At 42.3% G+C, this 25,584-nt stretch overlaps 1 protein-coding gene across 1 annotated transcript in view; it reads right to left on the reverse strand.

Moving 5' to 3' along the window:
- The window catches only part of tulp4a (TUB like protein 4a), a 214,766-nt gene that overhangs the window by 95,851 nt on the left and 93,331 nt on the right, over positions 1-25,584 (reverse strand). Inside the window, exon 2 of the mRNA XM_067989152.1 lies at positions 8,386-8,514. Within this exon, the coding sequence (XP_067845253.1) occupies positions 8,386-8,514 (129 nt within the window). The remainder of the gene's footprint in view (positions 1-8,385; positions 8,515-25,584) is intronic.

Below are 25,584 nucleotides of genomic sequence, written 5' to 3' on the forward strand. Positions count from 1 at the left end.
AATAATAAATGTTTTCTGCGTTGGATTTTTTAAAAAGGCCTTCGGTATCGTGCCGCATTGTAGACTCATGGCTAAGGTCAGAGCATGTGGAGTCAGGGGACAGGAATGGACAGTAAACTGCCTACAAAACAGAAAAGAGAGAGTAGTGGTTAAGGGTAGCTACTCAGACTGGCAAAAGGTGGGAAGTGGTGTTCCACAGGGATCGGTGCTGGGTCCACTGCTGTTCACAATTTACATAAACGATTTGGATTCGGGCAACGGAAACACAATTTCAAAATTTGCAGATGACTCCAAATTGGGGGGGGGGGGGGGGGGGTGTAGTTAATCATAGAAATTTATGGCACAAGAGGCCATTCGGCCCATCGTGTCTGTGCCAGCCGAAAAAGAGCTCTTGGTCTGTAGCCCTGTAGGTTACGGCACTTCAAGTGCATATCCAAGTACTTTTGAAATGAGATGAGGGTTTGTACCTCTACCACCCTTTCAGGCAGTGAGTCCCAGACCTCCACCACCCTCTGGGTGAAAACATCTGAACTCCCCTCTCATCCTTCTACCAATTACTTTAAATCTATGCCCCTTGCTTATTGACCCCTCTAAGGGAAATGGGTCCTTCCTATCCACTCTATCTAGGCCCCTCAATTTTATACACCTCAATTAAATCTCCCCTCAGCCTCCTCTGTTCCAAAGAAAACAACCCCAGCCTATCCAATCTCTCCTCATAGCTTAAATTCTCCAGTCCTGGCAACATCCTCGTAAATGTCCTCTGTACCCTCGCTAGTGCAATCACATCTTTCCTGTAATGTGGTGACCAGAACTGTACGCATTCTCTAGCTGTGGCCTAACTAGCGTTTTATACAGTTCTAGCATAGCCTCCCTGGCTTTATATTCTATGCCTTGGCTAATAAAGGAAAGTATCACATATACATTGTTAACCACCTTATCTACCTGTCCTGCTACCTTCAGGAATCTGTGGACATGCACTCCAAGGTACCTCTGTTCCTCTTCACTTCTCAGTATCCTCCCATTTATTGTGTATTCCCTTGCCTTGTTTGCCCTCCCCAAATGCATTACCTCACGCTTCTCCTGATTGAATTCCATTTGCCGCTTTTCTGCCCACCTGACCAGTCCATTGATATCTTCCTGCAGTGTATAGCTTTCTTCCTCACTATCAACCACACGGCCAATTTTTGTATCATCTGCAAACTTTTTAATCACGCCCCTTACAATTAAGTCTAAATCATTTATACCACAAAAAGCAGAACCCCACTGGAAACAGCCTTTCAGTCACAAAAACACCCAACCATTACTCTCTGCTTCCTGCCACTGAGCCAATTCTGGACCCAACTTGCCACTTTCCCTTGGATCCCGTGGGCTTTTGCTTTTTTGACCAGTCTGCCATGTGGGACTTCATCAAAAGCCTTGCTAAAATCCATGTACATCACATCAAATGTGCTACGCTCATCAACCTTCCTTGTTACCTCCTCAAAAAATTGAATCAAGTTAGTTAGACATGACATTCCCTTAACAAATCCATATTTGTCCTTGATTTATCTATGCCTTTCCAAATGACTATTAATACTGTCCCTCAGAATTTTTTCCAACAATTTGCCCACCACCAAAGTTCGGCTGACTGGCCTGTAATTACTCGGTCTATCCCTTTCTCCCTTTTTAAACAGCAGTACAACATTAGAAGTCCTCCACACCTGTAGTCAGAGAGGATTGAAAAATGGTCAGAATCTTTTTTTTTCATTCGTTCATGGAATGTGGGCGATGTAGACAGTTTCCTAGAAGTAAAGGGAATTAGGGGTTATGGGGAGCGGGCAGGAAATTGGACATGAATTTAGATTTGAGGTTAGGATCAGATCAGCCATGATCTTATTGAATGGCGGAGCAGGCTCGAGGAGCCGATTGGCCTACTCCTGCTCCTATTTCTTATGTTATGTTCTTATCCCTAATTGCCATTGAGAAGGTGGCGGTGAGCCACCTTCTTGAACCGCTGCAGTCCGTGTGGTGAAGGTACTCCCACAGTGCTGTCAGGTAGGGAGTTCCAGGATTTTGACCCAACGACGATCAAGGAACGGCAATATATTTCCAAGTCAGGATGGTGTGTGACTTGCGGTGGTGTTGTTCCCATGTGCCTGCTGCTTCTAGGTGGTAGAGGTTGCGGGTTTGGGAGTTGCTGTCGAAGAAGCCTTGGCGAGTTGCTGCAGTGCATCCTTTGGATGGTACAAACTGCAGCCACGGTGCGCCAGTGAAGGGAGTGAATGTTTAGGGTGGTGGATAGGGTGCTAATCAAGCAGGCTGCTTTGTCCTGGATAACCTGTAGTCTCTGCTATTTCCTCCCATGAGTCTCTTAACAGCCTGGGATACATTTCATCTGGACCTGGCGATTTTTCTACTTTCAAGAATGCTAAACCCCTTAATATTACCCCTCCCATTATGTTTATTCCATCCAATATTTCACACTTCTCCTCCTGAACTACAATGTCTGCATCATCCCCGTCTTTTGTGAAGACAGACACAAAGTATTCATTAAGTATCATACCCACATCTTCCACCTCCACACACAGGTTACCGTTTTGGTCTCTAATAGGCCCTACTCTTTCCTTAGTTATCCTCTTGCTCTTAATCTATTTATAAAACATCTTTGGGTTTTCCTTGATTTTACTTGCCAATATTTTTTCATGCCCTCTCTTTGCTTTCCTAATTTACTTTTTAATTTCACCCCAGCACTTTCTGTATTTCTCTAAAATTTCTGCAATATTGAGCTCTCAGTATCTGACGTAAGCTTTCCTTTTTTGCCTGATCCTACCCTGTATGCCCCTTGACGTAGAACCATAGAAAAGGGCCATTCGGCCCTTCGTGTCCATGCCGGCACGAAGAACAACCAGGTGCCCATTCTAATCCCACCTTCCAGCACCCAGTCCGTAGCCCTGCAGCTTACAGCACTTTAGGTGCAGGTCCAGGTACTTCTTAAAACAGTTGAGGGTCCCTGCCTCTACCACCAATTCGGGCAGCAAATTCCATACACCCACCACCCTCTGGGTAAAAAAGTTTTTCCTCATGTCCCCTCTAATCCTTCCGCCAATCAGCTTAAATCTATGGCCTCTAGTTCTTGAACTCTCCGCTAGGGGAAACAAGTACTTCCTGTCTACTCTATCTGGGCCCCTCATAATTTTGTACACCTCAATCAAGTCTCCCCTCAGCCTTCTCTGCTCCAAGGAAAACAACCCCAGCCTATCCAATCTCTCCTCGTAGCTGCAATTTTCAAGCCCTGGCAACATTCTTGTAAATGTTATCTGCACTCTCTCCAGAGCAATTACGTCCTTCCTGTAATGTGACGACCAGAACTGTGCACAATACTCCAGCTGTGGCCTTACCAGCGTTTTATACAGTTCCATCATTACATCCCTGCTTTTGTATTCTATACCTCGGCTAATAACGGAGAGCAATCCGTATGCCTTCTTCGCAACCTTATCTACCTGTACTGCCACCTTCAGGGACCTGTGCACAAGCACTCCAAGGTCACTCACTTCCTCTACCCCTCTCAATATATTCCCGTTTACTGTTTGCCCTCCCTAAGTGCATTACCTCTCACTTCTCCAGGTTGAACTCCATTTGACACTTTTCCGCCCACTCCACCAACCCATTGATATCTCCTTGGAGTCTACAGCTATCCTCTTCACTATCAACTACACGGACAATTTTTGTGTTGTCTGCAAATTTGCCAATCATGCCCCCTACATTCAAGTCCAAATCATTAATATATACCACAAACAGCAAAGGACCCAACACTGAGCCCTGCGGCACACCACTAGAAACGGATTTCCATTCGCAAAGACATCCGTCAAGTTTTACCCTTTATTTCCTGTTACTGAGCCAATTTTGGATCCAATTCACCACCATTTCCCTGTATCACGTGGGCTTTTACCTTTCTGACCAGTCTGCCATGTGCAACCTTGTCAAATGCCTTACTAAAATCCATGTAGACAACATCCACTGCACTACCCTCATCGATCCTCCTTGTCACTTCCTCAAAGAATTATAGAATCATAGAAGTTTACAACATGGAAACAGGCCCTTTGGCCCAACATGTCCATGTCGCCCAGTTTATACCACTAAGCTAGACCCAATTGCCTGCACTTGGCCCATATCCCTCTATACCCATCTTACCCATGTAACTGTCCAAATGCTTTTTAAAAGACAAAATTGTACCTGCCTCTACTACTGCCTCTGGCAGCGCGTTCCAGACACTCACCACCCTTTGAGTGAAAAAATTGCTCCTCTGGACCCTTTTGTATCTCTCCCCTCTCACCTTAAATCTATGCCCCCTCGTTATAGACTCCCCTACCTTTGGGAAAAGATTTTGACTATCTACCTTATCTGATCAGATTTGTAAGGCATGACCTTCCCTGAACAAATCCATGCTGACTATCCCCGATTAAACCATGCCTTTCCAAGTGATAGTTTATCCTGTCTCTCAGTATTGATTCTAACAGATTGCCCACCACTGAGGTAAGACTGACCGGCCTATAATTGTTCGGCCTTTCCCTCGTACCCTTTTTAAACAATGGTACTACATTTGTAGACTTCCAGTCCTCCGGTACCTCCCCTGTACCAAATGGGGATTGGAAAATGATCCTCAGAGCATCCGCTATTTCCTTCCTGGCTTCCTTCAATCCATCCGGCCTGGTGATTTATCAACTTTCAAGGATTCCAGTCCCTGTAGTACTTCCTCTCTCGTTATGTTTACCTTATCCAATATCTAGGGGGCTCTAGATTTGGGAGTTGTTCCCTTTTTCTTTGTGGGAACATATTTGCTCTGAACCCTCACTATCTCCTCCTTGAATGCCTCCCACTGCTCTGACACCTTCCAGTCCACTTTTGCTAAATCACGTCTCAGCTTAGTAAAATTTGCCTTTCCCCAGTTGAGAACTCTTGCTCCTGGTCTATCTTTGTCCTTTTCCATAACTACGCTAAATCTAACTGAATTATGATCACTGCCACCAAAATGCTCTCCCCACTGATACCCCTTCCACTTGCCCAGCTTCATTCCCGAAAACCATGTCCAGAACTGCCTCCTGTCTTGTTGGGCTTGCTACATACTGGCTAAAAAAGTTCTCCTGAATGCATTTTAAGAATTCTGCGCCCTCTATACCTTTTAAACTGATTCTATCCCAGTTAAAATCCCCTACCATTACTGCCCTATTGTTTTTGCACTTCTCAGAAATTTGCCTACACATTTGCTCTTCTATCTCTCTCTGACTGCTTGCGGTGGGGGGGTCTATAGTACACTCCCAGCAGTAATTTCCCCATTTTTGTTCTTCCATTCAACCCATGTGGCCTCATTTGATGATCCTTCTAACATATCATCCCTCCTCACAGCTGTAATTGTTTCTTTAACCAATATTGCGATCCCCCCCCTCCTTTTTATCCCCCTCTCTAGCTCGTCTGAAAACCCTGTAACCAGGAATGTTGAGCTGCCATCCCTGCCCTTCTTTAAGCCATGTTTCAGGGGAAGAATGCATCAAAATGCAAGAGGACATTAGTAAACTTGCAAAATGGTCATGTAATTGGCAAATGAATTTCAATATAGATAAGTATGAGGTGGTGTATTTTGGTAGGAAGAATAAAGAGGCCACATACTGCTTAGAAAACAAAAGGCTAAATGGGATAGAGGAACAAAGGGATCAACAGATACGCAAATCACTAAAAGTAGCAACGCAAGTTAATAAGGCAATAAAAAAGGCAAATCAAACACTGGGGTTCATTTTTAAAGGGATAGAATTGAAAAGCAGAGAAGTTATGTTAAACCTACACAGAACCTTGGTTAGACCATACGTAATACTGTGCACAGTTCTGGTCTCCATATTATAGAAAGGATATAAAGATTCACAAGGATGATAACAGAACTGAGAGGACATATTTATCAGGAAAGGCTGAACAGGGTGGGGCTCTTTTCTGTCGAAAAGAGGTTGAAGGGTGACCTGACAGAGGTCTTTAAGATAATGAAAGGGTTTGATAGGGTAGACATAGAGAAGATGTTTCCACTTGTGAGAGTGTCCAAAACTAGAGGTCATAAATATAAAAGAGTCACTAGTAAATCCAATAGGGAATTCAGGAGAAACATCTTTACCCAAAGAGGGGTAAGAATGTAGAAGGACAGGAGTAGAGGAGTAGTTGAGGCAAATAGCACAGATATATTCAAGGGAAAGCTAGATAAGCATGAGGGAGAAAGGAATAGAAAGGTACGCTGATAGGGTTAGATGAAGTAGGGAGGGACGAGGCTCGTGTGGAGCATAAATGCCAGCATAAACCAGTTGGGCCGAATGGCCTGTTTCTGTGCTGTAGTTTCAATGTAACTCGATGTAGTTTCCAACTAGCTGATTCGGTGGGATGGAATGTCTCATCTGTGTAAACACATGTTGAGTGGTCTCCAGAACTATGATCCTCAGAACCAATACCCCCAGGATAAATGAACTATACTCCAGGCTACTTAGTCAGACAAGGCAGAAGAACAGTGAAGCAATGACCAACACTTTGAGTGAATTAATGAACAGTGGGAAGATTCCAATGGACTGGAAACTGGCAACTGTAGTTCCCATGTCCAAAACGAGTCACACACAACCATACCTATGAACTACAGACCCTCTAGCCTGACAACAACAGTAAACAAATTAATGGATCCAATAATCAAAAACAAATCAGAGAAGTACTTTATGAAAATAAAGTTACATCCAATACAGCTTTTAAAAAAGGGGCTGATATTGCCTAACAACAACTTGCATTTGTAAAGCACCTTTAATGTAGTAAAAGGCCCCAAGACTTTTGTTTGTAGAGGTAGTATTCAAAATTGACTGGAGAGAAAGCCAGCCACATGGTTTCGATTACCTCGACTTCCAAGAGGCTTTTGATAAAACTTTGAAGAAACATTCTTTGCTAACTAATGTAGGTGAGTGTTACGGGTTAGATATGAATGTCGATTAGCTGGCTAAAGGGAAGAACTACGAGAATCGACCTGATGAACTCAAAAAAGTGCCTCAGAGGGGACTTTATAGAGGTTTAACAGATACTTAACAGAATAAGCCTGATAAGCGGATAATCAGAAAGTAAGCCTGAAACAATTTTCAAATACATCAAGGCAGCAGGACAAGAGACAAATTTAGAACAGGTGTCAGGGAACATTGCAAAAGGGGTGATCAACAATTGGAACAGGTTATCAGGAACAGTGGTTGAAGTCGGGACAATGACTCATTAACAAACAATTAGATGTACAATGAGAAAATGGTAGGTTTGGAATTCTGGAACTGAGAGATCAAATGGACAGAAGGTCCTGCCAAACTCATCTTCTGACTACTAACTTGCTTGGTTCCAAATTATCTCAAATTATTTAGCCATCAAAAGAAATATTTGAGTTTTCAAACCTGAAAAAGTTGAAATTTACCTACGTGAGAAGGAATACAAGAATGGAGATTCACATTTTTTTTAAAAAGATGGGTATCAAATCAGTTCTAAAGGGACTAGATAATCTAGATCATGACAAGTTGTTTCACCTAGTCCAGAATACTAGAGGACATGGCCCTGTGTTTGAAGGGGGGTAAATTCAAAACTAATTGGCAGAAACATTATTTCAGTGAGTGAGTGGTGAATCTCTGGGACAGGCTCCCTAGGGAGGCGGTGAAAACAGGGAATATCGATTCATACAAATGCAAATTAGATGGATTTCTTTCAGAAAATAATATTTTGGGATACGGTATATGAATAATGAGACATGAAATATGGTATGTGCATTATGGTTGAGAGAAACAGGTGGCTTTGGACTTATGGTTCCCACCACTGGGATTGTCCTCACGTTGGGTCTGCTGTAGACTAATTGAGAGAGACTTATTACCATGATCAGTCAGCAATTCCATTATTGTTGTATCATGAGACTACCAAGATGGTGGCAAACTAGATAGACCTTGATTTTTCTTAAAATCTAGCAATTCCTATGTTCCTATTTTTGAATGGAAAACTGGTCAAATCAAAAAAGTTAACTTTGTAGATGAATAACCCATCAGATGATTTAAATGAAATAATCATGGGCCTCGAGATTATGCTATGGAATAACAGATGCAAATCTTCAACCTGTTCATCTGAAATCCATCTCTGCACTACTTTAGTGAAGGCATTAACTAGTTTAAAATAAATGGATTAACACTCTGCTAAAAAAGAATTTCAGATGAATGTGTAAAATGTGTGTACCTATCATTCTACCGTGTAATTTCAAAATCATGAAATCAATTCACAGAATTTGAACCTTTTGAGAAAGGTTTAATATTTTTGAACTGTAACCAGGATCAATCAAAAAAGGATATTTTCATGCGTCATTCTAATGAAAATATTTACCTGTGCTCCACGATCATTGACCAGCTCAACTGACCACCTGCCTTCATACTGAATCCACACGAAAATTCCTCCATCAGCATCACACGTTGCAAGCTTCTGAAAAGGTTCGTTCCATCGCACAAGCACCACCTGAAAACAACCAGCAACAGTTAAGTACATGAATTGGAATAAAGGGAAAGAAAATCACCCATGCTTAAATCGTAAGATCATGAAACCATAAAAAGTTAAAAAAGAATCTTAGGACTATGATTAAAGGACTCAAAACGTTGAAACCCAATAGCACTACTTTTAATACTTAATATATTAAAAGTAGTACATCTCAGTGCCCAGATGTCGACGTCTTAAAACAGGTGTAAAACAGTCTAAAAGTGCTGTATGCTTCTGAACTGCAGACTAAAACTGAGACGCACATTAAAATCTCCACAGATTCCTCACAAAATTAAAACTCAGCACATTTAGTGGCCTTAAAAAAGGGACAACTCCACTTTAGCAGAATACATTGTACATACGATACAACACACCTTTCCTTAAAAAAAGTTTATGAAATATTTACATTGTTTACAAATCTGTATTTTTCAAATGTACTTTAAAATTTCTAAACAGAGTTTTACATTTAAATTAAACACTTCTGTTCTTTAAAAATGTTTATGGTTTGATACTTGAAAAGTTTTTGAAAATTACAAGAGGTTTAACTTTTTTTTTAATATAAATGTTCTATTTGTCGTTAACAATTTGCACCTATATTTTCGTAATAAAACGTAATTTAAATTAGAAGAGATCAGTATCAGAGTCTTCCTCGGCTTGCGACTGCTGTGGGTGGTGGGGGGAAGCTCATTGGGTAATTCATTGGAAGCATAAAATTACAGAGAGATATTAATAGATTAAGTGAACAGGAAAAACTGTGGCAAATGGATCTCAGTGTAGGCGAGTGTGAAGTCGTCCACTTTGGACCTAAAAAGGATAGATCAGAGTACTTTCTAAATGGTGAAATGCTCAAAACAGTGGAGGTCCAAAGAGACTTAGGGGTCCATGTATATAGATCATTTAAAGGTCATGAACAGGTACAGAAAAAAAATCAAAAAGTCTAATGGAATGCTGATCTTTATATCAAGAGGACTAGAATACAAGGGGGTAGAAGCTATGCTACAGCAATACAAAGCCATGGTTAGACCGCACCCTGGAGTACTGTGTTCAGTTCTGGGCACCACACCTTAGGAAGGATATATTGGCCTTGGAGGGAGTGCAGCGTAGATTTACTAGAATGATATCTGGACTCCAAGGGTTAGATTACAAGGAGCGATTACACAAACTAGGGTTGTATTCCCTGGAATTTAGAAGATTAAGGGGTGATTTGATCGAAGTTTTCAAGATATTAAGGGGAACTGATAGGGTAGACAGAGAAAAACTATTTCCGCTGGTTGGATAGTCTAGGATTAGGGGACATAGCCTAAAAACTAGAGCCAGAATTTTCAGGAGTGAAGTTAGGAAACACTTCTACACGCAAAGGGTGGTAGAAGTTTGGAACTCTCTTCCGCAAATAACAGTTGCTGCTAGCTCAATTGTTAACTTTAAATATGAGATTGATAAATTTGTGTTAACCAAAGGTATTAAGGGATATGGGGCTATGGCTGGTATATGGAGTTAGGTTACAGATCAGCCATGATCTCACTGAATGGCAGAACAGGCTCAAGGGGCTAAATGGCCTACTCCTGTTCCTGTCTTCCCATGTTCCTATGTAAAAGCCTGCACCACAAGCCTGACAGCTCTGCCCTTCTGAATGCATGCATCCTATGGACGTGCCACGTCTCTTTGCTCCAGCTCCCACAGCGCAGGATCTTCCATCTGTATTGGCTCCTCTCCCGGTATGTCCAGGTCCAGACCTTCAGTCACTGCAAAGTTGTGCAGAGCGCAGCACACTATGACAATCCTTGCCACTTTCTGTGGAACACTGAAGTACACCCCTAGTCCTGCCCAGGCACCTGAGGCAGCTCTTCAGCACCCCGATGGCTCTCAATGACCTGCCTGGTGAACACGTACCTGGTTGTGTCTCTCCCAGGCCTCGGTCTGTGGAATGCGAAAGGAAGTCATCAGCTATGGCAGCTGGGGATAAGCCTGGTCACCAATTATCCGTCCTTCCACCAGGCCCCCATCCCAGAAGGTGCTGTGACTGAATTACGCACAAAGAAAGCATCGTGACAGGCACCCATGTGTTGCATGTTCACGTGCAGGATATGCAGCTGGGTGGCACAGACTATCTGTACATTGAGGGACTGGAAGCCCTTCCTGTTCATGTAGCTTTGTGGTTCTGAAGGGAAACCTTCAGTGCCACATGCATTGTCAATCGTCTGAGCACTATGGGGAAACCAGCAATTCTATTGAAGCTCAAGGCCCTCGGCCTTTGCGCCAATGCTGACATTCCAAATTTAGTGTACTCCCCAGCCCTATGAGACAGAGTGTCCATCACCATCGAATGCTGACCCTCACTGCACCATGACCGATGTGGAACAGGACCCGTAGAAGGACTGAGACATATAAAAGTTGAGGGCCGTGGTCACCTTTATTTCCTGTTTCTGGTTCTCTCCCTCCTTCTCCTGCAATATTACAAAAAGCAGGGATACAACCATAAAATGAGCCATCTTCCTTTATTTACTGAACAGCCTGTAAAATGGCTCCCTGCTGCAGCAAGAGATGATGGTGGCTTCAATTGTCTCCTGGTCAGCTGATATGTGCTTGCTTCAGGTGACCAGGGGCACCTGTGCGCCTGAAAATCTGGACACAACGTTAAGAGACCCCCAAACGAGCACAATTGGAGGGTACTCGCATTTCAGAGTTGGGGGTGCAGCCAATTTTGTGGGCGGAGACTCGTTCCAACACAGGGTTTGACATACGGAAAACATCAAGGTTACGTGGATGTGTTGAATTTTTGCGCATAACTCACCTTTGCTTAAAATTCTGCAGTCTTTTAAGGCACGTACTTGTTTGTGCTAAGATTGCACGACTCCCTAAGCGCAAATGCGGCGGAAACTCCAGGCCTAGGTGTGCCTGGAGTTTCCGCCGCATTGGATTTGAGTTGTTAGCAAGCGATTATTGGAACTTCGATGAATCAACTGCACACAGTAACATCTGCAGCTGTGGAAAGCTTTATCCAAACTGGTGCAGTCAAACAACACAATGACTTTACATGTGGTCAAGACATTAGGAAACAAACATCAATTTATTAAAAGAACAAAATGGATTACACACCAAACTTATTTCAATTGAAGAATGGGACTCAGTGCTATAAGAAATGCAGTAAAGCTACCTTGACAGAGTAACACAACCAAGTATCCCAGCAAAATACTACTTCAGAAGAACATAATTCAGTTGCTGACATGGACCAGTATGCCGCTAAAAATCAATGAAGTCTTAATTCCAAGATCCTCAACTTCCAGTGTACACAAGAGACCCAAAACCATTAAACAAATTTAAATTAGTATCAAACAAGTATATCAATTATGTTTTTCTCCGTTCCTCATCTACTCTTCTGAAGGTGCTAACGCTTCCTGGGATATGACTATAGGCAATTGGAACTCTCCCAACTTGGGTTCACAGCAAAAAGCAGCCCAACATCTCATGATCTAAAACTTACAACCTTATGTCTATTGCGTTTGGGAAAAGGTTGCAAGTTTCAGATCGTAAGACTTTTCTACCATATTCAGCACCTATATAGACTGTTCAAAAAATTGTTTGGAAAAGTTTGTTTTGCTTACATTTCTCAAATATATCGGCCCATAAACGGCACATGATTTTCTTGTGCTCCGTAACCATCATCTCCAAGCTCCTACCTCACAACTCACAAAAATACATTTCACCAAATGTACCACTTGTGCCCAAGAACTGCAGTAGATGCAGTACACATATGTTCAAAAATGTGGAGACTTCCTTTATGGATAGAAGCAGCACCAGGGACTAATGGTGCACAGAAAACAGTACACAGAAATGTGGTAAATAATGTGGAGGATAGTAACAGACTTCGGGAGGGCATAGACAGACTGGTGAAATGGGCAGACACATAGCAGATGAAATTTAACACAGAAGTGTGAAGTGATACATTTTGGTAGAAAAAAAAGAGGCAATATAAACTAAATGGTACAATTTTAAAGGGGGTAGAGGAAGAGAGACACCAAGGGGCACATGTACACAAATCTTTGAAAATGGTAGGACAAGCTGAGAAGGCTGTTAAAAAAGCATATAGGATCCTGGGCTTTATTAATAACAATTAATTAAAAATAAGGACATATAAGGTAGCCAAACTTAGTGGGAGGATAGAATATTGGGAAGTCTTCAAAAGACAGCAAAAAGTAACTAAAGGATTGATTAAGAAAGGGAAGATAGATTATGAAAATAAATTAGCAAAAAATATAACAGATAGCAAGAGTTTCTACAGTTATATAAAAAGAAAAAGGGTGGCTAAGGCAAACGTAGGTCCCTTAGAGGATGAGACCGGGAAATTAATGGTGGGAAGCATGGAGATGGCAAAAATGCTGAACAAATATTTTGTTTGTCTTTACAGTAGAGGACACTAAGAATATCCCAACACTGGACAAACAGGGGGCTCTGGGGGGGGGGGGGGGGAGGAGGAGCTAAATACGATTAAAATCACTAAGGAATTGGTACTCAGTAAATTAATGGGACTCAAGGCAGATAAATCCCCTGGACCTGATGGCTTACATCCTAGGGTCTTGAGGGAAGTGGCAGTAGGGATTGTGGATGCTTTGGTAATAATTTTCCAAAATTATCTGGACTCGGCAAAGGTCCCGGCAGATTGGAAAACTGCTAATGTAACACCCTTATTTAAAAAGGGTAGTAGGCAGAAGGCTGGAAATTATAGACCAGTTAGCCTAACATCTGTGGTGGGTAAAATTTTGGAGTCTATTATTAAAGAGACAGTAACAGAACATTTAGATAAACATAATTTAATAGGACAAAGTCAGCATGGCTTTATGAAGGGGAAGTCATGTCTGACAAATTTGCTTGAGTTCTTTGAGGACATAATGTACAGGGTGGATAAAGGGGAACCAGTGGACGTAGTGTATTTAGACTTCCAGAAGGCATTCGACAAGGTGCCACATAAAAGATTTTTGCTCAAGATAAAGAATCACTGGATTGGGGGTAATATTCTGGCATGGGTGGAGGATTGGTTATCTAACAGGAAGCAGAGAGTTGGGATAAATGGTTCGTTCTCGGACTGGCAACCAGTAGCCAGTGGTGTTCCGCAGGGGTCGGTGCTGGGTCCCCAACTCTTTACAATCTATATTAACGATTTGGAGGAGGGGACCGAGTGTAACATATCAAAGTTTGCAGATGATACAAAGATGGGAGGGAAAGTAGAGAGTGAGGAGGACATAAAAAACCTACAAGGGGATATAGACAGGCTGGGTGAGTGGGCGGAGATTTGGCAGATGCAATACAATATTGGAAAATGTGAGGTTATGCACTTTGGCAGGAAAAATCAGAGAGCAAGTTATTATCTTAATGGCAAGAAACTGGAAAGTACTGCAGTACAAAGGGATCTGGGGGTCCGAGTGCAAGAAAATCAAAAAGTTAGTTTGCAGGTGCAGCAGGTGATCAAGAAGGCCAATGGAATGTTGGCTTTTATTGCTAGGGGGATAGAATATAAAAACAGGGAGGTATTGCTGCAGTTATATAAGGTATTGGTGAGACCGCACCTGGAATACTGCATACAGTTTTGGTGTCCATACTTAAGAAAAGACATACTTGCTCTCGAGGCAGTACAAAGAAGGTTCACTCGGTTAATCCCGGGGATGAGGGGGCGAACATATGAGGTGAGGTTGAGTAGATTGGGACTCTACTCATTGGAGTTCAGAAGAATGAGAGGCGATCTTATTGAAACATATAAGATTGTGAAGGGGCTTGATCGGGTGGATGCGGTAAGGATGTTCCCAAGGATGGGTGAAACTAGAACTGGGGGGCATAATCTTAGAATAAGGGGCTGCTCTTTCAAAACTGAGATGAGGAGAAACTTCTTCACTCAGAGGGTAGTAGGTCTGTGGAATTTGCTGCCCCAGGAAGCTGTGGAAGCTACATCATTAAATAAATTTAAAACAGAAATAGACAGTTTCCTAGAAGTAAAGGGAATTAGGGGTTACGGGGAGCGGGCAGGAAATTGGACATGAATTTAGATTTGAGGTTACGATCAGATCAGCCATGATCTTATTGAATGGCGGAGCAGGCTCGAGGGGCCGATTGGCCTACTCCTGCTCCTATTTCTTATGTTCTTATGTTCTTAATAGCGGCATAGAGTACAAAAGCAAGGAAGTTATGCTAAACCTTTATAAAACTCTGGTTCGGCCTCAGCTGGAATATTGGCCCATAAACTGTGCTAAGCAGCGAATCAACAATGATCGTCACTCATTAGAGTTAAATTCACACACTAAGTTACCATGTTCTTTCTGGCAGCAACTTCCTTGAAATGCGATTTCAAAAAACAGCAACGTTCTTTCCCGGGCTGTGTGGGCAGGGAAAGGATTCTATGTCCCCTCAACCAAACAGCTTGAAGCAAGTCACACTGTGAGAACCAGGAATTGAAACTCATTGACAAACCACACAGACAAAAAACATAAATGTACTATAATAGGAGATAAAGTGAAAGAGAGAGGGTAAGACTAAAAGACTGAGATGAAAGACACAGAAAAAGTAAAATAAATATATATTTTTTAAAATGTCCAACAGCTATTAAAATCAGAAGTAATGAGACTCCATGTTTGTAAATGTTAATTTTCAGTGCCAGTCATTAATACTTACCACACCGTTAAAAGTTAGTTTCGACCTAAAAAAAAACTCAGCGTACCTTTTTTGTGGCAGGATTAGTTAGTTTCCAGCTGGGTAAGGGAACAAGTTCACATTGGTCCATTGTTTGCAGCAAACACGGTCTCTTTAACGCAAAGCTTTCAGTTCACCGGTAAATCAGTACCAGCAAGCTCCAGATTTCCGTATTTGACTGCCTATGTATGCTCACTTGTTCTTCGATTTGCCTGTTAACAGCGCCCACCGTTACTTTACAAGCAATTTCAGGACTATTGTGTTCAACTCTTTAGGAAGGATGTCAAGGCCTTAGAGGGGATGAAGAAGAGATTTACTAAAATGGTACCAGGGATGAAGGATTTCAGTTATTTGGAGAGACTGGAGAAGCTGGGGTTGGTCTCCTTAGAGTAGAGAAGTTTAAGGGGAGATTTGATAGGTGTTCAAAATCATAAACGGTTTTGATGAATGAGGATTAACTGTTTCCAGTGGCAGACTGGTCGTTATCCAGAGGACACAGATTTAAGGTGATTGACAAAAGAACCAGAGGTGATATGAGGAAGCATTTTTTTAATGCAACGAGTTAGGATGATCTGGAATGCACTGCCTGAAAAGGGTGGTGGAAGCAGATTCAATAATAACTTTCAAAAGCGAATTGGATAAATATCTGAAGGGAAAACATTTACAGGGCTATGGAGAAAGAGCAAAAGAGCAGGGGAGGGGGACTAATTGGATAGCTCTACCAAAGAGCTGGCACAAGCATGATGGGCCGAATGGCCTCCTTCTATGCTGTATCCTATGACACTATGATACTTCTTGTTATGCCATTATGCCGGACACAGTCCTATATAGTTTATGTTCTGTAAACCACCAGTCTCCAACAAGTACGCAGCATGTTTTCTGCACAGAAGTACTTTAGAGTCGGATTGTTATGCTCCATCAAGGCACCATTCCTCCACCCCCCTCAAAGACTAGTTTTAATTTTTGTCGAACACTTCTCAAAAAACCAACCATCAAAATAATTAAACTTTCTTTTTAAAAAAAAAAATTTTGTAATTAAATCTGTTCAAAAACTAGACGAGGACAATACCTTGTTCATACCTTGACTCACTTATACAAATGTGATTAATGCTACTCAACTATATTTTTATAATGTGGAGATGCCGGTGATGGACTGGGGTGGCCAAATGTAAGGAATCTTACAACACCAAGTTATAGTCCAACAGTTTTATTTGAAAATCACAAGCTTTCGGAGCTTACCTCCTTCGTCAGGTGAGTGAGTGAGTGAAGGGTTTTAAAATCGCATAGCATATATCAGGCTGGGAGACAATCACAGGTGTTCAGACAGGTTAGCCATGGAAAACCTTACATCCCAGTATACTGAATACACAATGGGTCAGATTACACAGACAGAGAAAGAACGAGAAGAGAGAGAGAGAGAGAGAGAGAGAGAGAGAGAATGTCCAGTTGTCTTAAAATCAGATAACTTTTTTTCCCCGCTGGTGGGGTTACGTGTAGCGTTTTTAATACAACTGGACATTCTCTCTTTCTCTCTCGGGTCTCTTTCTCTCTCTGTCTGTGTAATCTGACCCATCATGTATTCAGTATACTGGGATGTAAGGTTTTCCGTGGCTAACCTCTCTGAACACCAACGACACCTTTGATTGCTGTGATTGTCTCCCAGCCTGATATATGCTATGCGATTTTAAAACCTCTCGCTCACTCACCTGATGAAGGAGGTAAGCTCCGAAAGCTTGTGATTTTCAAATAAAACTGTTGGACTATAACCTGGTGTTGTAAGATTCCTTATATTTTTATACACATTGGATTTTCCTATGAGCGGCAATGAATGGCACCCGCCGTTCGGTAGATTTGCACTTGTACTAGACTTTAAGGGCTTTTGCATGGCTAGTTCCTCTCAAACGGTGCTCAAACCAATGTGGCGCCCTCTACAGGGCATCTGGAACCTGTGTGAATGGGGCAAGCAACTGTACATCCCCTTAACCAATCAGATTGAAGCATGTTAATAAGCCACGCACAGACTGAATCAGGAATTGTAAGTTAAAATAGTGAATTCAATGTCAAATCAGGTACAGAAAGCAAAATAGAGAGGGTAAGAAATATTGAATTGAGAGAGATAAGAGAGACAGAAAAAGTTTTTAAAAAATTAATTAAATTTATTTTTAAATGTCCAATAATTAAAATCTGAAGGAATAAGACTCCACACTTGCTAAAGTTAATGTTCAGTGCCAGAGACATTGTTTGGCAGTCATTAAGGCTTACCACGCCATTAACAGGGTGATTAGACTTAAAATTATTTGACGTACATTTTTTGGCGAGAATAGTTCATATCCATCAGTCATGATGTGGAGATGCCGGTGATGGACTGGGGTTGACAATTGTAAACAATTTTACAACACCAAGTTATAGTCCAGCAATTTTATTTTAAATTCACAAGCTTTCGGAGGCTACCTCCTTCCTCAGGTGAACGATGCGGAAATGAAGTCCTCGAAATGAAGTCGCATTTATAATTCACAGAACAATGCTGGTGATAACAGACAGTTTTTTCAACTGCCCGTTGCCAAGGCAATCAGTGTGCAGACAGACAGGTGTTACCTGCCAGGTCTCAGAATATACAAATCACCAAAAAAAACAACAAACAAAAAAAAACAGAGATAGAGAGGTAGAAACATAGAAAAGACAGCAACTGACCCGTTATATTAAAAAGATAACATTTGTTCGCTGGTGGGGTAACCGGGATCTTGGGTTCATGTCACGCTACACGTTACCCCACCAGCGAACAAATGTTATCTGTTTTTAATATAACGGGTCAGTTGCTGTCTTTTCTATGTTTCTACCTCTCTATCTCTGTTTTTTTTTTTGTTTGTTGTTTTTTTTGGTGATTTGTATATTCTGAGACCTGGCAGGTAACACCTGTCTGTCTGCACACTGATTGCCTTGGGAACGGGCAGTTGAAAAAACTGTCTGTTATCACCAGCATTGTTCTGTGAATTATAAATGCGACTTCATTTCGAGGACTTCATTTCCGCATCGTTCACCTGAGGAAGGAGGTAGCCTCCGAAAGCTTGTGAATTTAAAATAAAATTGCTGGACTATAACTTGGTGTTGTAAAATTGTTTACAACATATCCATCAGGTCAGTGCAGGAACTTCACGCTGTTCCATTCATTTGAATGGAGAACCAGCCAGCGAAATGCCGTTCTCACGCAGCTTACAGAGGAGGGTTGCATCTGGTACAGCAACTTCCGGATTTCTGCATTTAACTACGCATGTGCGGTCGCCGGAAGTTGCTCTATCATTTGCACAGAAATAACGTGAGCCTCGTTAGTGTTGCCATTAGTTTCACAGAAAAATCCAGCCCATTTTGTATATGTGAGTTAAGAGGACCACAAGAGATTTTATGTTGCATAAATCACTGGTCCAAACATATGCTCTCTCTTTAAACCAAGGTCAGCACCAGCAATGTCCATCATAAAGATGGGTTTTAAAAGCTTGAATATTGTAGATGGAAAGGAAGACTGAAAGCGGTGAAAAAGTTCCATAGTTTTGAGGTCCTGGGAAAATGAGTCAGAGTAAGAGTGTACAACGGGTCTTGGTTTCAACATAGTGGGAAAATAGGGAAAAAGAATGTGTACAATGGTCTAATTACAGCTTAATAGGAACAAGACAGAGTACTTCTGAAAGTATCGATAAGAGAGCGTCAAGAAAGTTTGTGAAAAGTGGAGAGGAAAGAGAAGTTGGAGGCTTGAGGTAAGAGGAATCATCAGTCAGGCAACAAACTTTTTCCTATATCCTGTCCAGAAATGCAAGAGGTACTCCTGGACAATTTTAAAACAAAAAGCAGCAGTTTACAGAAAACTACAAGCTAAAACATTCCAAATGCAATCATACTGCCACGAACGATCATGTCAAAAAGAGGACACTCAAACCAACCAATTATAATGCTCTTTGCAATCATAGGCACGACAAACATAACTCCACTATGGCATCCTGATGTCAGTTCACACATCACCTGCATTCACAACAAATCTTGTTATTTTCTTTGATAGCAATTTCACAAATTTTATTTCGCACCTTCAATTTAATATGCAGAGTGTAGCTTCACACTTTGTGCAAAGTCAAATTCATTGTTTATATGGGATGTGTATTACATAGTTTTGGTAAAATGACAGCCTCAGTAATGACTTATATAGAGTCTACAGCACAGAAACAAGCCATTCGGCCCAACTGGTCTGTGCTGGCATTTATGCTTCACACGAGCCACTTAGTACTTAAAACAATGCATGCAAACTGTTTTGTTTTGAAATCTTTTATTGTTCAACATGCTGCCAGTGGAGTTGGGCAATGTATCTGAAGCAACCCAAGTGCAGCAGGCAGTGAAACATTGGCTGGACTCAACTGAGAATTGGCCAGGTTGTCAAAGTAAGCTTATATCGTGGGAAATGTATGTGTTTACAGAATAATTTTATTTGTGCTGGTTTTTTGTGAAATAATGAAACATGGAGTTGAAAAGTTCAGTCATTTTATTTTTTTTGTTGTGTGTTTTGGAGTGATTACAAAAACATGCACAAATTGACAATTACATACATATACAATGCACCTGTATCTATTTCTGATCTACATAGAATATGTATAATATAAAAAATGTTACATTGAAACTATTTAGCAAAACAATCAATACTTTCATATTTTGGGGGATATCCTTAATTGATGACAGTACACAGGAAAATGCAGAGAAAACATTTCAAAGCTCATTAAAAGTATTACACAGAAGTCAGGATCTGCAAGTTGTGGGATGCTTTTTGATTTTTTGTTTAAAATGTGTCAATGAAAATTTACTGGGACAAGCTAACATGAAGGAGACAAAAAAAATCTTAATTGTTAACTTAGTGTGCTTTAGTCATTTTATTTCAATTGTAAGTTGATTCAACTTCTTCGCACTGGCAGGTTCAGTAACTCCCCTAAGCCAGTTCTCAAAAGGTCATAAGCAATCCCTACTGAAATAAAAATCAAACCAAATCAGACCAAAAAATGTGTATGCTTCAGTTAAGCATTTTTTTCTAAAAGTATGACAATTTTCCCCCAATTATCATACACTTAAATTCACTGATTGATTTGCTCTCCCCAGTGGGGAAGGATCTAACTTCTATTCAACATGTCCTTGTGACGGCACAGCAAAGATCAAAAACATGCCACTTTAGGAATCAATTAAATTACTTTTCTCCCCCCTCCATTTAAACCCAATTTTCCCCTTTGTCCTCCTCTTCTAGGAAAGGCCATGCATTCTACAGTTCAAGATTTCAAAGTAAATTTAACCATGTTGTGAATATATTATAAGCTTAAATAATCCTATCGATATTCAAAGATATCTGTAAACATGTTTTATTACAAGATGACTACAGGGAGCAGGGAACAAGGGTAGGAAACCTCTGTTCATCACAGGACAGATTCAGTCCCCTCCTCTTCACCCCAAAAACACTATACATTTTAACAAAGAAAAACATTATATATGTGATTCATCAATTAGTTCAATCATTTTCATTCACAGTGAATGTAGCTTCATATTTTGTGTAAAGTCAGGGATAGAACTGAAAATAAAAGAGAAGTTATGTTAAACTTGTATAGGACCTTGGTTAGACCACACTTTGAGTACTGTGCACAGTTCATTTTATAGAAAGAATTGAGAGGCTTTGGAGAAGGTGCAAAAATGATTCACAAGGATGATACCAGATCTGAGAGGATATATTTATCAGGAAAGGCTGAACAGGCTGGGGAACTGAAGGCTGAGGGGTGACCTGATAGAAGTCTTTAAGATAAAAAAAACAGTTTGATAGGGTAGATGTAGAGAAAATGTTTCCACTTGTGGGGGAGTCCAAAACTGGAGGTCATAAATATAAAGTAGTCACTAATAAATCCAATAGGGAATTCAGGAGAAACTTCTTTACCCAAAGAGTGATAAGAATGTGGAACGCTTACCACAAGTAGTAGTTGAGGCAAATGGCACAGATTCATTTAAGGAGAAGCTAGATAAGCACGAGGGAGAAAGGAATGGAAGGATATGTCGATAGGGTTAGATGTAGAAAGGTGGAAGGAGGCTCGTGTGGAGCATAAACTCCGGCATAGACCAGTTGGGCTGAATGTGCTGCAGATTCGATGTAACTCAATATAATTTCATGGACATCATCACAGTGTCTTTGTAGGATCTTAGACTGCAATGAGAATGTCAAATGGCACCTTTAGCACTGAAGGCATTGCCTTTATACACCTGTGCTGTACTTTCCTTATTTGGATTAGAAAATTACAGTATCTAGTTGATTAGGACAGCTAGACTCTCCAGAATCAAAACCTCAAGGGCAGCTCTTACTGAAAGGAGGCATCTAGATGGATCCATAAACTATGAAGAACATCACAAGGCAAAAACATTGCTGTAGAAATGCTTAAATTATGCTGAACAAAAGTTTTAATTTACTGTCAAAACTGCACTTTTATCTAATATGCCACCTGTTTCATTTTCAGTCGTGGCAGAATGTAATAACAGCATAATCAGTCTAAGCTGGAATTACAAGGTTAAGTAGTTCAGTAAAAGGAATTTTATCAAAACTAACAAAAATGTACTTGTTTTAAAAAGGGGCACCAATTTCATGGATTGTTTGGAAAACCTTTTAATATTTGAGGAGGTACAAGAGCCTGGAGAGCCATGCCCCAATTTTCAAGTGACAATGTGATCATTTACTGTAAACTTTTCATGGATTGCCACTGAGTAGTTGTGGAGCTGAAGACAATGATCAGAAGGCAGTGTATGTGGCAAACTGAGTCAAAATATTTTAAATGTTTATTTACTGAAGAAATATTGCAACAAAACTGAACATTTTCAAGAAAGGCGCAAATACCTTTTTGATGTGTGTACTGTATCCGCTATCACCATGGCCTCAAGAGAAAAGAAAACAAGGTTCGTACCCCTTCCATATACAGTACAGGAGTTTTGGCCCCGATATTACGGACTGCGCACCCACATCACAGGCTGTCGGCTGGAGGAGCCCTATTTAAAGAGGCAGTCCTCCAAAGCTGCTCCCGCAGCAACCAACCAAAAGTACAGCAAGGAGCAGACCAGGGGGAAGGCTGCTCCCAGATTTAACGATGCCTCACTCCAGGTCCTACTGGATGGGGTGAGGAGGAGGAGGAGGAGGGAGATTTTCAAACCGGCGGACGGGAGGAAGTGGTCTATCTCTGCCACCAAGGCCTGGCTCGAGGTGGCAGGGGAGGTCACCAGCAGCAGCAACATCTCCTGCACATGGATCCAGTGCAGGAAGCGCTTCAATGACCTAACTAGGTCAGCCGAAGTGAGTACACTTACTCATTCTCCTACACTCCGTCTTCCACATCACCACCCCCCACCCTATAACTCCTTCTGCACTACCAACACTACTCTATCACATCACTCAAACCTCATCCTCAACTTACCTGCACTTACTCACCTCCACAGTACTCATCCCACCACTACCACTCAACCCAATCCTCATACAATCTCATGGCTCTGTCTCATACTCACCCTCTGATGCACATCTATCACGGTCAGCCTCACCCAAACCACCGCATTCAGCAGTTGGCCACGTCATCATCCCTCACTCACGCCTCTCTACGTTCTCCCCTTAAGGAGAAGAGAGCCCAGAATGCACGGGAGAGGGCGAAGGTCGGAGGGGAGCCGCAACATCAGGTCGTCCTCACGGGCGCGGAGCAGGAGGCTCTTGAAGTGAGCCGCACCCTCGAGTGCCTGTCAGTCAGGGGCGTCGAGACTGCCACCCGACAAACAGCTGGTGACAGGACTTTAACATTCAGCACTCACAATAGCAAATGATGTTAACATGCCTTGCCATCTTCAGCACCTCAACATCTGTCATCATGCTTAATATTGCCTTCTGTTCCCTTACAGGGTCCTCAGCGACCGCTGTGATGGCAGAGGGCGATTCCTCAGAGGACCTGCTGGCCTCCAAGAGGGCACCATCACATCTGAGCGAGCCATCCACCAGCGCAGATACACTCACCTCGGTGGGTCCCAGTCCTCAGTTAGTTGGGGTTGCACCTGGTGAGTCACCACACAAGTGAACGCGAGCAGACACTGGTGGCAGGGGCAACTGTGGAGTGTCCGTGTCGGTGGGAGCACTCTTCTCCAGGCTCTGCTCAGCTGGACACAGATGCTGAACCCTGGGGGCCATCCTTTAAAAGGAGAATGATCTAGGGGCAGCAGCACATTTGCGAGGTGCTGGAACAGGTGGCAGGCAGATACACTAGCACTGGCCTTACAAGGCTTCACACATGTCCTCCAAACTGTCGTCCAGCAGGGTGGAAGGAGTGATTTGGGCCTGGCCCAGGAGAGGAATAATGGTGAAAGGGAACATGGAAGTGGAGACGCCACTCAAAGCGCTCCCACATCTCATCCGTTGCCCCCCCTCTCAACCAGTACCCGGAATGCTGCCTCATCTCCAGGTGGTCGAGTCTGCCCCTGCACAGGTGCAGGTGGAGCAGTCTTTGGAGGGGCCCTCACGGGCACCGAAACCCAGAGGGCGTAGGCCCAAAGCATCTAAATCGGTCAGGGCATGAACAAGAGCAACCTGCTACTACCTCTGCTGCAGCCAAAGGGGAAGCACCACGTAGGAGTACTCATAAGCGTACGGCAAAGGTTTTGTGAGCACAAAGGGGATGCACAAGGGTGTTTGATGGTTTGTCATGTTTTTTATTTATATTTGATTTTTGTTCATGGCACATTAAATATTATTATTGTCACCACTACTGCCACATCTTGGCCATTCTTGACTGGCTTGTGTAATAAGTCCCTTTCATGAGGTTCACCATGAACACCCACACTAGATGCCACCCATTGGGTCACCCTACAGTGGGTGTATGTGTAGTTGCACGACTATTTTGTGCAGATGCCTGTGGCGCTGCACTGTATTGTGGAGCTCCACGTGGCGAAGGTGGACGGCGTGCCTGGCAAGGCTGATGATGTTGCTCGTCCTCGGATGAAGTGATGAATGCAGCTAAGGTGCCCCCCCACCCCATCCTGACCGAGTTTGAGGGGGTCTGCAAAGTAGGTAAATGTCTTTGCACAGCAGAGTTTATGGTATAAATTAAGAATTTTGAATGGAAAGTGTTGCAACCAAAACTTTGTCTGAAGTGACAGAGTGCCCTGCTGCAATAAATGGGGTATTCCCCCCCAACTGTGAAATAATCCTTTGCATCTCCCACTGGCTGCTGGCTGAAACACGTCTGCTCCAACAGGGAGTGTTTCCCACATCACGGGAAACACGCTGTGGATCCTTCAAAATTGCACCCCTGCCAAAATCTCCAGTCAATTAGGTCTGTCAAGTACCTCAACTACCTAAATAACAACGTAAATTATCATCCCCGCCAGCTTTAATTGCCGATGGGAGCCCCGCGCGCACCCGAACACGTCTTTGGGGAACCCGGAAGTCAGCGGGTTGGAGCCGGGCTCCGAACCCGCTCCGGGATTCTGCCATTTTAGGAGCCCCCCGCCCCCAACGGACCGCTCGGCCATCCAAAAATCGGTCCCTTTATCTTTGCTTTCAAGATTTAATTATCTACTCAATAATTATACTTAACAATGAATCAATTATTATTCAAAGGTGTTGTATTTTAATATAAAGAAACTATTATAAAAGCAAAAAGTTGTGTCTGCCAAAGCACTGCAACATGTATGAATACAGCTATATTTCAGGCACTGAGATATGGATTCATGCTGATACTCAATTTGTAGTCATATCATTAAGCAGAAGGAAGGACAGATGAGGGAGTAATAATTTTTAAAAAAAATAAAACTCCAGCAATAAAAAGAAAAAGACTTTTATTTATATAGCGCCTTTCACAATCTTGGAACGTCCCAAAGTGCTTTACTGCCAATGAAGTGTGGTCACTGTTGTAATATAATCCATTACTGAATTCCCACCCCCTCCCCCACAACCCCTTCTCACACACATCAAAAAAATCTACTTCTCTATCAAATATACAGATGTGAGGGTCAGAAAAGCTAGTATAAGATAAAATAGAAAGTACTCCACCTCAGAGGAAAGCACAGGTGCAGGAAGCAGAGTGTGACTATCAGCAGGGTAGTGGGAACTTCGGGGAGGTAGAGAAGGAGGTCCCGCAGACACTAGTCCTATCCAATGTACTTACTACCTGAGATGGATAAGGATGTAAGCTACAGGGAGGATGGCCAGAATGCAAACCATGGAGCAGGAGGCAGTCCAAGGTTTGGGGGGGGGGGGGGGGGCGCGCGGGGAAGGTGGGGGGGGGGGGGGGGAGAAAGAGGAGAATAGGAAGGTTGTAGTCATAGGGAATTCAATAATTAGGGGGATAGGTAGCG

This window comes from Heptranchias perlo, chromosome 8 (genome assembly GCF_035084215.1).
Source record: "Heptranchias perlo isolate sHepPer1 chromosome 8, sHepPer1.hap1, whole genome shotgun sequence".
NCBI lineage: Eukaryota > Metazoa > Chordata > Chondrichthyes > Hexanchiformes > Hexanchidae > Heptranchias > Heptranchias perlo.